At 37.9% G+C, this 15595-nt stretch overlaps 1 protein-coding gene across 2 annotated transcripts in view; it reads right to left on the bottom strand.

Annotated features, from left to right (window-relative positions):
- Positions 1 to 8431: 8431 nt before the first annotated feature.
- Eeig2 (EEIG family member 2) overlaps positions 8432 to 15595 on the bottom strand; it is an 87935-nt gene continuing 80771 nt past the window's right edge. Inside the window, exon 11 of one of the 2 annotated variants that reach the window (XM_071618135.1) lies at positions 8432 to 8849. In XM_071618135.1, the coding sequence (XP_071474236.1) occupies positions 8804 to 8849 (46 nt within the window). In that variant the 3' untranslated portion in view covers positions 8432 to 8803. Of the gene's footprint in view, positions 8850 to 9628; positions 14490 to 15595 lie in introns of those variants that run through there. The other variant, XM_027922067.2, reaches the window with a different exon arrangement.

The raw sequence follows: 15595 nt of genomic DNA, 5'->3' as shown, positions 1-15595 counted from the left end.
TTTGTATAGGGGAAGTAATTTAGAGGTTAAAATCCTTACTGCTATAAATGCAGAAAGCAGCTGGCTGGAGTCCTAAGGGAATTTAACCCCATTTATGTTGGCATAGGCTAAATATGTCATTTGATATATGTCATCTGATGTGGTGTGTTAGTCTCATAGCAGTTCATATTGCAGACCTAAAGAGTTGAGGATAATTTTTTATAATACTGGGGACTGAGCCCAGGGATGCTGTATTACTGAGCTATATCCCCAGCCTTTTGTTTCCAGTTTTGAGAAAGGGTCTTGCTAAGTTGGGGAGTTGGGCCTCAAACTTGTGATCCTCGTGAGTCACATCCTCATCCTTTTTTAAAAATTATTTTGATTAGAGTAGAATTAGAGATGTGTGTCACCACATTTGGCAAGCATTATCATTCTTCAAAATAGTTTCTGAAATCAAATAGTCATACCCGACAGCTTAAACAAGCAGTGAGTGGCACCCCACATGTAAGTGTGCAGCCCCCTCTAGAGTGTGAGTCATGTATAGCTTGCAGCCTGGTTTGTCTGAAAGACACTAGAGTGGGGACCTACTGAATGAGGTGTCTCATTCAGTCTTTGTTAAACCTATCACTAGCTGTCCCTTCATTCTTCCTCATAGGGCATTGAATTGCTCTCCCTGCCCCATGATGAATGGACTCTCTCCTTTCCTAGTTCAGTTCTGAGACTATCACCCCGAGGCCCTAGGAGCTTTCTGAGAAATCAGAGACAGGAATTCCTTGAGGTTTTTTTTTTTTTGTACCAGGGATTGAACCCAGGGGTACTCAACTACTGAGCCATATTCTCAGTCCTTTTCATTTTTTTGAAACAGGGTCTTATTGAGTTACTTAGGGCCTTGCTAAGTTGGCTGAGGATGGCCTTGAACTTGACAGCTTCCTGCCTCAGCCCGAGCTGCTGGGATTACAGGTGTGTACCACCACACCTGGCTCCTTGAGTTCTTAGTCTTAATGCTAACTGCACATCTGGAATTTCACAATTATGCTTTGTTATAAGTGGGATTTTTTTGGCCCTTATCTGGAGAAGTTTATCCTTTTTTTTGGGTGCTGGGGATTGAACCCCAGTCCTTGCACAAGCTGAATATGTGTTGAGGTGCTGATCTACACTGGAGCCAGAATTTTTTTTTTTTTTTTAAAGTGGGGGTCACTTTCTCCAGAAGGGATGGGTTTATTTTATTTAGTGTGGTGCTGGGATTAAACTGAGGGCCTCAAGCATCCTATGCAAGCCCTCCACCACTGACCTACATCCCAGCCAGAGGTTTTTAGTGCAATTTGTTTTTCTTTCATTTGTTCTTGTTGGGGAACTTTTTCTTTTTTTTCTTGTAGGGGTGGTTACTAGAGGTTGAATCTAGGAACACTTTACCACTGAGCTACATCCCCAGCCCTTCTGTATTTCAAGACAGCAACTTGCTAGTTGCTGAGGGTCTCACTAGGCTGCCCAGGTTAGCCTTGAACTTGTGATCCTGTCTCAGCCTCTGGACTTGTTGGGATTACAGGTGTGTACCATCATGGCTGGCTTGTTGGGATCATCCATTGTATGTTGTGTAAAGTGTGTTCACTGCTGTCACAATCCCAGTGCTCAGCATAGGTTTTAGATAATGGGGTCTGAGAAGCTTCTGGTTGCCGGGGTTATTGGAGGGGCTGTAGGAGAAGAAACATTTTCTCTGAAGTCTAAGTTCTGCTGAACTTTAAGATGTCTTAAAGTGCAGGGACCTTGATGGACAAGATAGTTACTGCCTTTACTTCCAGCTCCTTTTCCAAAAAAGCAACAACCCTAAATACCTGTTTTTTCTTCCTTCCTTCCCCAGAACTAGGAATCAAACCCAGGGTCTTGTGCATGTTAGGCAAGCACTCTACTACATAACCCCAGCCATCAAAATCCTACCAGTTAAGAACGGAAATAATTTAGGGTGTACTGGAGATTGAACCTAGGGGTGCTTTATCACTGAGCTCCATCCCCAGCCCTTTTTATTTTGAGACAGGGTCTTGCTATGTTGCTGAGGCTGATCTTGAATTTGCAATCCTCCTGTCTCAGCCTTCTGAGTCAGTGGGAGTATAGGCATGCACCACCACACTTGCAAGAACTGAAAACTTGAAAATAACCTTAAAACTTATATTACAAAAGTAAGACTAAGACAGTTCAGAACTATATAGAATTCAAAATAAACTTGGTAATACCTTATGTAACATTTTTACCTCCTTTGCTTCCTCCCCCACCCCAGTACTGGGATTAAACCCAAGGGTGCTGCTCGCCCACTGAGCCACATCCCCAGCCCTTTTTATTTTTTGAGACAGGGTCTTGATTGAATTGCTCAGGCTGGCTTAGAATTTGTGGTCCTCCTGCCTTAGCCTTAGCAATATATAGGCTTTATGTTTTTATGGTTTTTTTTTTTTTTTTGGTGGAAGAGGGACACAGTGCCACTGAGCTATCTCCAGTCTTTTTTTTTTTGAGACGGGGTCTCATTAAACATTAAATTGTTCAGGTTGGCCTAGAATTTGTAATACACCACCTCAGTCTCCCAAATTGCTGGGAATACAGGTGTGTGCCACCATGCCTGGCTCAGCAATATACTTTATAAATGCATCTAGATGTACTCCATTCTTGATTACATGTGCTTTTACAAAACAGTAACAGTAATGCTTTTTAAAAAAAATTTAATTAAAGTTCATGCTTTAAAAAACCCCAAATTGTTAGCTGGGTGGGGTGGTGCATGCATGTAATTCCAGCAACTCAGGAGGCTGAAGTAGGGGGATCACAAGTTCAAGGCCAGCCCCAGTAATTTTATCATGATCCTGTCTCAAAAATTAAAAAGGGCTGGAGATGTAGCTCAGTGGTAAAATGCTCCTGGGTTCAATCCCAAATTGTTAATAAGGATGCAAAGAAATTAAGTGTCTCTCCACATTTACCCTCACCTCCCGCCTTGGCCCTCAATTTCACCCCTATTGACAACTATCAAAAATTTATTATGTTTCTTTCCAGTTCTAGTTTTCTCCCCCATAGCTTTATTGAAGTAAAACTGAAGTACAATAAAATGCACATATTTGAAGTATGCAATTTGATCAGTTTTGACATGTATGTAACAAACAATATAAAAAGAATTTATTACCTTTTTACAAATTTGAAATCTGGGGCTGGGGTTGTGGCTCAGTGGTAGAGCGCTCACCTAGCACATGTGAGGCCCTGGGTTCAATCCTCAGCACCACATAAAAATAAAGACATTGTGTCCAACTAAAAAATAAATATTAAAAAAATTGAAATCCTATAGACTGTGGATCCTTCATTAGAAACCTTAAGAGATACAAAACCCCACCCATGTCAACTATTTCAAAATTAAATGGCACACCTATGAATATCTCAGAAGTCAAAGAAAGCACAAAATAAGTAAATAAAAAGTGCTTTGAACAAAGTGATAATAAAAGCTTAAAATATCAGGATCTCTGATTAAATTATAAACATTTATCTGAATACTATTTAAAGTACCTTGTATCAAAGAAACTAGAATTAACACATTATTTTCAAATAGTAGGAAGGAAAAAATAAGAGTATAAGCAGAAATATATGGAATAGAAAAAAATACAGCTAAAATTTAATAAAAATCTAATCAAGAAAACAAGAACACAAAAAATTGATATCAATGGAAAGGGAGCTATCAAAATCACCCTGCAGATGCTAAAAATATATTAAAGTAATATTACAGTTGTATGCCAATATATGTGATAGCTTACCTAACGTGGTCTATATTAGAGAAGGATCTGTGTGCTGCTGAGAAGAAAGTATATTCAGTCATTAATGGGTTAAAATATTTTATATGTAAGTCTAAATTATTGATTGTATTATTTAGTTCTATAGTTCCTTTGTTTAGTTTCTGTTTGAAAACACTATCCAGTAGTGAGGGAGGCATGTTAAAGTCACCCAGTATTATTGTGTTGTGGTCTATTTGATTCTTTAAGTTGAGAAAGGTTTGTTTGATGTATATAGATGCTCCATTGTTTGGGGCATAAATATTTATGACTGTTATGTCTTGTTGATAAAAAGTCCCTTAAGCAGTATGGAATGTCCTCCTTTGTCCCTTCTTATTAACTTTGGCTTAAAGTCCACTTTATCTGATATAAGGGTAGAAATCCCTCCTTGCTTATGTGATTCAGTGAGTGATATTTTTTCCCATCCTTTCACCTTCAGCATGTGGATTCCTTTTCCTATGAGGTGAGTCTCTTGGAGACAGTATATTGTTGAGCCTTGTTTTTTAATCCAATCTGCTAGTCTTTGTCTTTTGATGAATTTAGACCTTTAATGTTCAAGGTTTTTGAGAGATGATTTGTGTTCCTGGTCATGTTGGTTTATTTCTAGTTTTCAATTTGCATTAGTTTCTCCTTTGATTGACTGTTGCTTTAGTATAGTTCCTCCCTTCACTAGTTTTCATTTAATCTTTATGAAATATTGTTGAATATTCTGAAGTGCAGGCTTTCTGGTTGTGAATTCTTTTAACTTTTGTTTATCATGAAAAGTTTTTATTTCATCTTCAAATCTGAAGTTTAATTTTGCTGGATATAGGATTCTTGGTTGGCATCCATTTTCTTTTAGAGCTTGGTATATGTTACTCCAGGACCGCCTAGCTTTGAGGGTCTGCTTTGAGAAATCAGCTGAGATCTGTATTGGTTTTCCCCTATACGGAATCTGATATTTTTCTCTCACAGCCTTTAAAATTCTCTCCTTATTCTGTAGGCTAGGCATTTTCATTATAATGTGCCTTGATGTGGGTCTGTTTTAATTTTGTAAATTTGGGGTCCTGTAAACCTCTTGTATTTGATTTTCCATTTCACTCTTTAGCTTTTGAAAATTTTCTTATATTATTTCTTTGAAAAGGTTGTGCATTCCTTTGGTTTATGTATCTGTACCTTCATCTATCCTGATAAATCTTAAATTTGGTCTTTTCATGTTATCCCATAATTCTTGGAAGTTCTGTTCATGGTTTCTTAGCATCTTCTCTCCATGGTCCACTTTCTTTTCTTTTTTTAAAAAAGTATTTATTTTTTTAGTTGTAGGGGGATATAATACCTTTATTTTATTTTTATGTGGTGCTGAGGATCGAACCCAGTGCCTCACACCTGCTAGGTGAGAACACTATCTCTGAGCCACAACCCCAGCCCTCCACTTTATTTTCAAGATTACATATTGCCTGAGGTTCTGTCTTCCAAGTGGTCTGTTCTGTTGGTTATGCTATTGAATTTTTAATTTGGTTTACTGTTTCCTCCATTTCAAGGATTTCTGTTTTTTTTCCCTTCCCAGAATCTCTCTCTATTGAAATGATCTTTTGCTACCCGTATTTTCTCTCTCATATCATCCTTTACTTTGCAGATCAGTTTAACTATGTGATGTTTCTGTGACATTTCTTCCATTGTGGTTTTGATGGATTCTGTTATTGGAGTGTTTTGGTTTGCTTGGGGCAATTTGTTCCTTTGCTTTTTCATGTTGTTTGTGTGTCTACTCATCTAACTGTATGGATCTGAGGCAGTAGAGTTTTTGCCCTATAGACTTATAGTGTCCCTGAAGGTTTCCAGTACCTCACTTGCTGAGAAACTGGAGGTCAGTTTTCTTGGTTTTACTCCATGGAGCAGCCAGGAATGTTACCTTCTCTATTTTGCCATCTCAATCCCCCAGTTCCAGTTTTGGAAGAACTGGTGACCCTTTTGGGGACAGATGGTTCCTTTTTTTCCCTAGGGGAATGACATGTCTGGACCACACAGTATATAAGGCAGAGGCCCCAAACACAGCCACTTAAGATGTCTTTGTACCAAGCAATTAAACTGCACTGTATGAAAATGAAGAATGTGGTTTGGTAGGAGGCTGAATTTTATCTGCAGATTTTCCTTTCACAGTATCCATCACTACCAGCATACCAACAGACACCCTCAAACTAGATGTGACATGTGAGTTACCAGCATTTACCTCCAACTTATATTTCCCAAGGTCTGGGAAGTTCCAAAAACTGTTAGCTTTCCACTATTATAACAAGATACCTGGAGTAGTTAGAAGTTTTATTGAGGCTCAGTCTGGGAGGCTCCAGTCCATGATTGGACCTATTGCTTTGGCCCTGTGGCGAGGCAGCACACTGTGATGGGAGCACAGGGAGGAACAAAGCCACTCACCTCATGTCCAGGAAGCAAAAGAGACATGGCACCCCTTCAAAGGCATGCCCCCAAATAACCCCAAATAATCCACTAGGTCTCACCACTTCCCAATAGCATCACTCTGGGAACCCAGCCTTCAACACATGGGTCTTTGGGGAACAGTCAAGATCCAAACTGTAGCAAAAACCCTTTTTAGGATTTCTGTGAATTCCCAGCAGCTTAAGTCTTCACAGCACTCTCTGCATTCAAGTTCAGTTTCCATACCACTGAGATCTGAAACTTGGCCCCTCTAACATTTTCACAAGACTCCCCATACGCACCTTCCCCTTTCCTCACACAGTAGCCAGCTCACATCCTTCCTGGCCCATTTCCCTCCCTTCTGCTCTAATTTCTAACCTTCCCTCTATAGCATACCTAGTAAGCAGTTTAGCTTTTTACAAGTGTTCCTAGCCCTCAGTTCCTCCATTGGTGTTGTGGTGCCAACAAAAATGAAAAAGTCATCACACCCGGTCCTGTGGAAATTGTGGTAAGCAGTAGGCTGGAAGTTGGGGACCGAGCACTGTTTACAGTGGCCATGCGGAATAATTAGGTTTGTTTTTTGGGGTGTGTGTGGTATGGGGGATTGAATCAAGTGTCACTGAACTACCTCCCTGGCCCTTTTTATTTTGAGACAGGCTCTTGCTAAGTTGCCCAGGCTGGCCTTCAACTTGCAATTCTCCTGCCTTAGCCTTCCAAATTGCTGGGATTACAGGCATGCACCATCATACCAAGCACAATGTAGACGGATTTTTTTTTGTACTAGGGATTAAATCCAGGGCCACTTAGCCACCGAGCCACATCCTCAGCCCTTTTTATTTTATTTTTTTTGAGACGGGGTCTCCCCAAATTTCTTAGTTCCTTGCTAAATTGCTGAGGCTGGCTTTGAACTTTCGATACTTCTGCCTTAGCCTCTTCAGTCACTAGGATTACAGGCGTGCGCTACCACGCCTGGCTTGGGTGGAATCTTTCAAAGGCTTTAAGAATGACAGATAGCTGCCTTGTGGTGCGTGCTAAGTGTTAACTACAGTAAACCCATCTTCTTTGAAGCTATCCAGAAAAGGGGGGACATTGGGAATATTGGTGAGATCTAACAAACAAGCTGGTAGGAGCTGGAAGTTATAGAAATGTGTACAGTAAATGTTAGTTTTTGAAGCCTGCATGTTACTTTCATTTTCTCCTGAAAATTAATACTTTAAGCCCTGTTAATGTTCTTGCCAAATTGTATACAACTCTGCCTACATCCCTTTTGCCTTCTTTGCTGTAATTATCCTTTTTTTGACAGCCGGGGTGTGGGTACTGGAGATTGAACTCAGGGGCACTTACCATGGAGCCACATCCCCAGCCCTATTTTGCATTTTATTTAGAGACAGGATCTCACTGAGTTGCTTACCGCCTCACTTTTGCTGAGGCTGGCTTTGAACTCGTGAACCTCCTGTCTCAGCTTCCCTACCCGCTGGGATTACAGGCACGCACCACTGTACTTGGTTTGTAATTATCTTGTTTCTACCTATTTCACTTCATCCTACAAGTTGTGACTTTGGCTAGAACTAGTCAAATCAAGCTGTGGACATATTATTGCCTTTCCCAGAAACACTGCTGCTGCTTCCACACCTCATCCTTGACCCATAGGACTGCTGGCTTTCATTGAATGGGTCCTGTGTTTTTCTGCTACCATGTCTGGGTCTAAACCTCTGTCTACATGTACTTAGTCACGTTGCTCTTCTAGTCGTTTTTGGTAGAAATCCTCATGGAAATGTAATTCCAGAATCTTTCTTTAACCCCACACTAAAGGGAAAAAAAAAATCTAAGCAAAATAAACAATGCTATAAAATTTTTTTCAAGTATTTAAAAGTATTACTAACCCCTGTCCCCCACAAAATGCTTTTCCTTTGATTTTAATTTCATGGAGTATATGTCAAAGAGAAGCAGTCACAGATCATTTGGGAAAAGTAGACTCCCTAAATCATTGGCGTTCAGTACCAGAAGGTGGCACACTTTTCTTAAAGTAACTGCACACACTTGCCATCTAAGATGTAAACAAAACCCACAAAAACTGAATGGAACTGCACAGCAGTGGGGGTCTAAACCAATCCATAGAGGAAGGTCTCTGGCATCTTCTTTCACATGGGATAGAAATCTCTGACCCAGGGAATCTCTTAATTTGAGCCTTTCCTATTTTTTTCCCTAATTTTTTGGTTATGTGACATATAACATAGATGGATGAATTCCATTCATGATACCCTATTATACAAATGGAAGGACAGATTTCATTAAGTTCTGATATCAGATAAATGATACATAGGGACACAGAAAGGGAACAGGTGGAAATAGGTGAAAGAGGAAGGATGGGTAGAGGGAGAAGGGGAAACCACTAGGTATTGAGGTAAGGTGGTTTAAGTCATAACAAGAAGATGGCCCATGCCAGAAATGTGAACAAGGATGTCTGAGGACCGATCAGAGGTCCTGCCAGGTTCTGCTGTGACCCATTACAAAGTTATCCTGGGCAATCCTGTATGATCCTGTGTACTGGGGAGGGGTTTGGAAGGTCTCTCCTCGTGCCCATAACCTACCAGCTTCTGCCAATAAGCATGGTACTTCATCCTTAATCATATAACCTTCCATAATCTGTGCTGTCCACGGAAGACCACCAATCTGTAATTAAAGGGAAGAAAAGCTGACAAGGATATGGGTGACACTAAATCTCTTCTGTTAAGTGTTGATCTTAAATTCTATTAGTAGCACATTTAGTAAACATTTGTGTGCCCAAATGATTATGATTTTCAAATCATAAATATTAATCCACACTAGTTGTGAATCACTAACATAAGAACCACCAACATGAGAATTACTTTATGCATGTAGATGCTAAAAAGCTATTTTTGGTTTGATAAAATACTGAGTGAGATGGTCATGGTGGCACATGCCTGTAATCCCAACGACTTGGGAGGCTGAGGCAGGAGGACTACAAGTTTGTGGCTAGCCTAGGCAACTTAGTGAGATCCTGTCTAGAAAAATAAAAAGGGTTAGAGATATTGGTCAGTGGTAGAGCACCCCCAGGGTTCAATTCCCAGTACCCAAAACAAAAGCAATAAAATAAAACAAACACCTCAGCCTACTAAATGGAATTTTTTTTCTTTTTAAATTTGTTTTCAATTTTTCAGCATACTCTTAACTCATGTTCTTCATCACAATCTGACAGTCAGTTGTATTATCTCCTTCCTAGATGAGGAAATGGGTTCAGAAGGTAGTTTTCATTTAGATTCAGGTTTGTCTCTCACCAAAGCCCATGCCGCCCCACGGTTCGGACAGATGTCTCCACTGGAGCTGTTCAAGTCAGATACTACATAGTCAAGAAAGTTATATTTCTATTTATTTTCTTACCTTGGCACAGTTTTATGACAGAATATTAATTTTAAAATAAAAAGAACATCTAAACTTTTGATATATATTTTATTGAACATGTATGAGATTCATCTTTACATTACAAACATTTTACAAATAAATTTTTTTGTTAAAAAAGGAAACATTGCCTGGATTATCATTGTACAGTTTGAAACAAGGAAATATATAAATATGAAGTTCATTCTCCAAGTCTTAGCATACTGATGGAATCACTTCAATAACCTTTTTTTTTTTTTGGTGGTGCTGGGGATTAAACCCATGGCCTTGTGCATACTACGTAAGTGCTCTATCACTGAGCCAGTCCCCTGCCACCAATAGTATTTTTCATAAACTGATTGATTAGAAGTTAATACAGGTTGTAGGTAATCAACCAAAGGGTCAAATAAACACACAAGAGGAAAGTGATCCCCAAATAAGATCTATTTCCAAAAAAACCAAAATTTGTATATACTCTAAAATGTCTTCCCTTGTGTGGGATTTGGTCAATGAAGATCAGCTAGAGAATTTTCTGTTATATACATAAATAAACATTTGAAAATGCAGAATACATTGTATGTAAATTAAAAATTTTATCAGCTTTGTCACATGGGAAGACCACCCACATGACCATTTAAAATACAGTATGTATACATTATCTTATGAAAATCACATATTTAAGAGAACAAGGCCTTTATTTTCAGGGCAGTCTTAAAATAGGCTTAATGCAGGAATATTTTACTCTTTATGTTTTATATATATATATATTTTTTTTAATTTTAATATTTATTTTTTAGTATTTGGCGGACACAACATCTTTGTTTGTATGTGGTGCTGAGGATCGAACCCGGGCCGCACGCATGCCAGGCGAGCGCGCTACGGCTTGAGCCACATCCCCAGCCCTGTTTTATATTTTTTAACATCTCAGCTATTAACATTATGCATAGTACCTAAGCCAACATATGAACAGCGGCTTATCATTTCAACTACTGTACTTGATTATATTCACATGACGTACCATCTAAGAGAACTGACCAAGCATAATTTCAGAACTGCCCAAATTGAAGCCTTGTTAAGAAAATAGAATGCAACCCCATCATATGAGCCCAGTCTCTCTCTCAGAGATTTGTTATGGATTTGTCATACTGTAAGCCTAATACTTCAGAGCACTTCAGAGCATTGAAATATTTTATAGCTTGCAAAGCAGTTTAGTTAGCATGGAAACCTGAAAGTCTAAAATTACTCTGGGATCTTTAAGTTATTAAAACTCATTCCTGCCTGAATTTGAATACATTTTGAATGGAGGCAAGTTGAAGATTATTTTTTCCTTGCAGCAACAAAAGAGCTAAGTGGTCAACATTTGTGGCTCACAGTTTTGTTCAAAAAAGCATATATAGAAGAATCTAATTTGGATATTATTCTGATAATTTTATGCTGGAATGGGAAGGTAGAGTTTAGAATTATTGGTCAAGACTTTTTCAGATCATAAATACTAGTGTATACTAGTTGTTTGTACACAGAAGACTACGAAGGGGTGTCAACCTTTAAAGTGTAAACTGATGGCCCAGGGCCTTCTCTGCCCTGTGCTACCCTTCCTTCATATCCTGTCTGTCTCAGTCAACATCAGTTCAAGTCACAGGAAGAGCATCTCCTAACTGGCCTGTGTATGCTTCTCAACAAGATATTTAAGACTCTTATTTATCTCATCCCAAACATGTAGCTTTAAATTGCCATTAGTCTTTCTCTCTCAGACAGAACTAGAAAAAGTGTTACATATTTGCAAATTATCTAACACTGGGCTATTTGAAGTTTGACTTTAATATTTAAAAATTAATTTATTAAGAATCTACTTTTCAAAATCCATTTTATTAAAACAAAATCAAAAGTTTCAAAGTCCAATTATCTAAACTTAAAAAGTGGACTTTGTGTGTGTGTATATGATATAAGTATATATCATATATAGATAGATAGATATAGATATATATAGATATCATATACACACACAGTCTCTTTCTTTATATATATCACCCACCCCCACTCTCCCAGCCCTGGGGATTGAACCCAGGGACTTGCAAATTCTCTACCACTGAACCACTGAGCTACATCCCCAGCCCAGGACTTTGTATTTAATAAGCAGCTTTTTTTGTTTTCATTAGCTACATGAGATTAACAATACAAGTTTTAGGGAAAGAAAAACTATAGTAGTAAGGAAGGCACTTAACTCTTAACAACCCTTAATAAATATTCTGATAGGACTGTAGCGAAATTTGAATGCAAAGTATTCCAATGCAATATGAGAATAAATAAAATGAATCCAGACGTTGACTGCAAAGGTCATGGCCATTAAGTTTTTTTTCCCCTCTTCTTAACTAATGTTTCTGCTTATTAATTTTTTTTATATTTACTACTATATAACTCAAGATGGGTTTGGTGGCTGCTAAAATTATAAATGCATGATTTTCATGCTTTTAAAATCTCTTCACATTTCACTTTAAAAAAAAGCATTCTGTACCATTTTAAATACCAAGAACTAATCTGAATAAAGACAGGGCCAGGGGCAGCTAGGGATGAGTAAGACAGGGGCACTGCCTTGACTAAAGCACCTTTTACAGGTCTGAGGAGTATCCTCACTGAACCATGCTTATAATCTAGTTTTATCATTTTTAAAACTGCAAAATCATCTGCCAAAATGCCAATAAAAATATAGCCTAGAAACAATATTTTGAAAATAGAAAAATATGTTTTAAAAAATGTCATAATAAATATCTCTTTAAACAATATCTTCTATCTTCCTATCTCTAAAACTTTGCTTCTTTCCATAATATGTAATAAGGACCAGTTCACTTGAAGACAGACAAGTCTTTCTTCCTTTTTGCTCAGTTTCACAGTCACTGTTGCTTTGGATTTTTCTTTTTTCTTTCCACATTTTTAAAAACCAGTGCACTGTAGTTGTATAGAACAGTGGAGTCCTTACCTCTTAATAAATCATTTTCTTTATTTGGACTAAGAGAACTAACCAAGCATAATTTCACTAAAATATTCAGGTCAATCGTTTTTCTTCAATATCTATATATTTTATTTTTTGATACTAGGGATTGAACCCAGGGTGCTTAACTACTGAGCTATATCCCCAGTCCTTTTTATTTTTTGAGACAGGGTCTCTCAAATTGTTTAGGGCCTTGCTAAATTGCTGAGGCTGGCCTTGAACTTGGGATCCTCCTGCCTTCACCTCTTGAGTTGCTGGGATTACAGGCGTGTGCTACTGCACATGGCCTTCAAAATATATCTTAAAAAATAAAAAACATATTGGACTTATAAAACCTTTTCAACATCCAAAATATTCTAAATAATTTAAGAATTCAGAATATTTTAAAAATTTCAGAATCTATTTGTAAAAATTTATTAATATGGGATACCCAATCTTTGAAATTTAAAAAAAAAAAAAGTCCTAACATGAACTTTTCTATTTTTTTTCCGAACCTTTAAATTTGGATATTTTGCCAACATGAAAGCTAGACCAATTTTATTCTGACATTTTCTTTCTTGAACATGATTTCGAAATTAAGGACTGGGACATCAATGGTTCTAAGGAATCTGTTTTTCTTCAGTGACTGAGTTTTTATTTGATTCCAAGAAGGTTTTGATCTTTCCACATGGAGACGGTCATATAAGAGCAGAAAACCTCTAAAGTTTATATGCTGTGCTGTGAAACTGAAACCAGACGAGATATTCATATTTGAAAGCCATATTTGATGTATATTACAGTCTACTCTTGCCTCAAAACAATTAATTTTTGATATAGTAAAGAAGAAAACATAATATCTGACCATAGGAAGCTAAAATGGAAAACTACCAATCCTTCAGTTCAGTAATGTTAAGTAGCTGTTTCCTATTTTCTACCTACTACCATGTCAGAGTAAGTTTCAGCTTTAGACAAGCCTGAATTTTCACAGAAAAGGATGCTCTGTTTCAGATCATATCACAATTTTTCTCGTGTTCTAAATTTTGACTGTTGAAACCAGCAGGTCTTAATTCAGTGAATTAAAATAGTTCTTCTGTTTGGGTGCCTTATGGTGGCCTAACATATTGAATATTAAGCTTATTTTAAATCTTCACGTATAGTGCTAGTGGGGATTCTACAGCTCATCTAATGTTAATGACAAATAACAATACTATATACCACATAATAACAATATCACATCCATTTGCCTACCTCAGACTTAAAACACACTTGTCATTTGATTTATGACTGATATATTTATATTAATTTTAAGCATTTTATGTTATTGTAGTAAAACATTTTCCCAAAGCATGAACACCCACACTTTATATCAATTATTGCATCAAAATGAGTTAATAAACAGTATAATACCTTAGGTAGTATAATATGGAATATTTCCTTAAGAGGACTTAATAACTATCTTGACAGAATTTATAAGGGTTTAAATTTAAATTATATTCACTTATATCTAAAATGTACAATTAAAATAAAAAACATACAGCCCAATCTATTGAGCACCTCTATCACAGATTTTACTCTTGAATACTAAAATTATACTCAGACATATCTAGTGCTGTTTTTCCATTGGGTATTTTGAAAGAAAGAACAGTTTTTCACTGTCATGTGCAGTAGCCACAGGAGCAGTGCACCTCCAAGGCACACTCTGGCACACTGCCTTGAGAATACCATTCAGATGTTCCTTCTCACTGGGTGGGGAAGGTGGGCGCTTTTGGAGACGAAATCAGCATTGGCTTTCTTCTTGACAGATGAGGTTCACAGATTCCTTTTAAGTGCTCGACTAAAATGCCTCCATACATCAACTGCCCACACTTTAAATCCACAGGGAAGCTTCAGATCTCCGGCTTGACTGCTAGCGTTTGATCACAACTTGTTCATAAGCTCCAGACCCCACCCTAGAACAGCAGGGGGAATAAAACCTTCAAAATGTTGAGCTGAAGTGTTTGAAATTGAGAGAGAATGCACTGAAGAGTTTTCTAATAGATCTCATTTCTACAAGGTTAAAAGGTATCACAAGTAGAAAATACTTGAAAGAGTAAATGTTTATAATTAATACATTGGGTTAGTCTAGGCCTTGATCTTCCTACTTATTTCCACAATAACCCAATAACACAATTCTTGACCTATCAATAAACTGCTACAAGGAATATTCTCTTCAAACATGTTTATATACAAATGCTAAAAAGTCAATCTCATCCAGGAGTATAAGTGACTTCAGCAGTGCATCAGGCCTTGCACTCAGTTAATGATGATAGTCTTTAGTTGTTATAGTAGTGTGGTTATCTTATTGAGCCCAAGTCTCACTATGTTGTTGAACTTCTGGGTTCAAGCAGTTCTCCTTGCCTCAGCCTCCTGAGCAGCTGAGAGTACAGGAGCATGCCCCAGAACTGGCTAGAGAATTCTTTTAGTTAATACATAAATGTCATTTTTTTTTTTTTTGGTAGATCTGGGGAATGAACTCAGGGCCTCATTTTTGCTCAACAAGTACTGTACCAATGAGCTACCTGTGCTCTAGACATTTTAAATTTTTGTTTTTGGTATAGGGTCTTGCTAAGTTGCCAACTTGGCCTAGAACTTGGGATTCTCCTGCCTTAGTGTGTCAAATAGCTGGGATTTCAGGTGTGCATCCTGGCACTGGATGCTTAACGGCATTTTAAGAGAAAATTTTAAAAGATGGCAATAAGTTAGTGGTTATTAGTACATCATGAACTGAGTTGGACTTCTAAGCTGACTGCTGAGGGTTCTTACAAATTTATTGCACAGCTGGGTTGGGTGGCGCACAGCTATAATCCCAGCAGCTAGGGAGGCTGAGACAGGAAGATTGTGAGTCCAAAGCCAGCCTCAGCAAAAGCAAGGTGCTAAGCAACTCAGTGAGACCCTGTCTCTAAATAAAATACAAAATGGGTTTGGGGATGTGGCTCAGTAGTCGAGTGCCCCCTGAGTACAATCCCTGGCACTTCATCCCCCACCAAAAAATTAAAACAGATTCACTGCACAGAAG

The sequence above is a fragment of the Marmota flaviventris genome, chromosome 10 (assembly GCF_047511675.1).
Source record: "Marmota flaviventris isolate mMarFla1 chromosome 10, mMarFla1.hap1, whole genome shotgun sequence".
NCBI classification, from domain to species: domain Eukaryota; kingdom Metazoa; phylum Chordata; class Mammalia; order Rodentia; family Sciuridae; genus Marmota; species Marmota flaviventris.
Note: the sequence above shows the minus strand (reverse complement) of the source record. Positions and strands in the feature narration are given on the sequence as shown.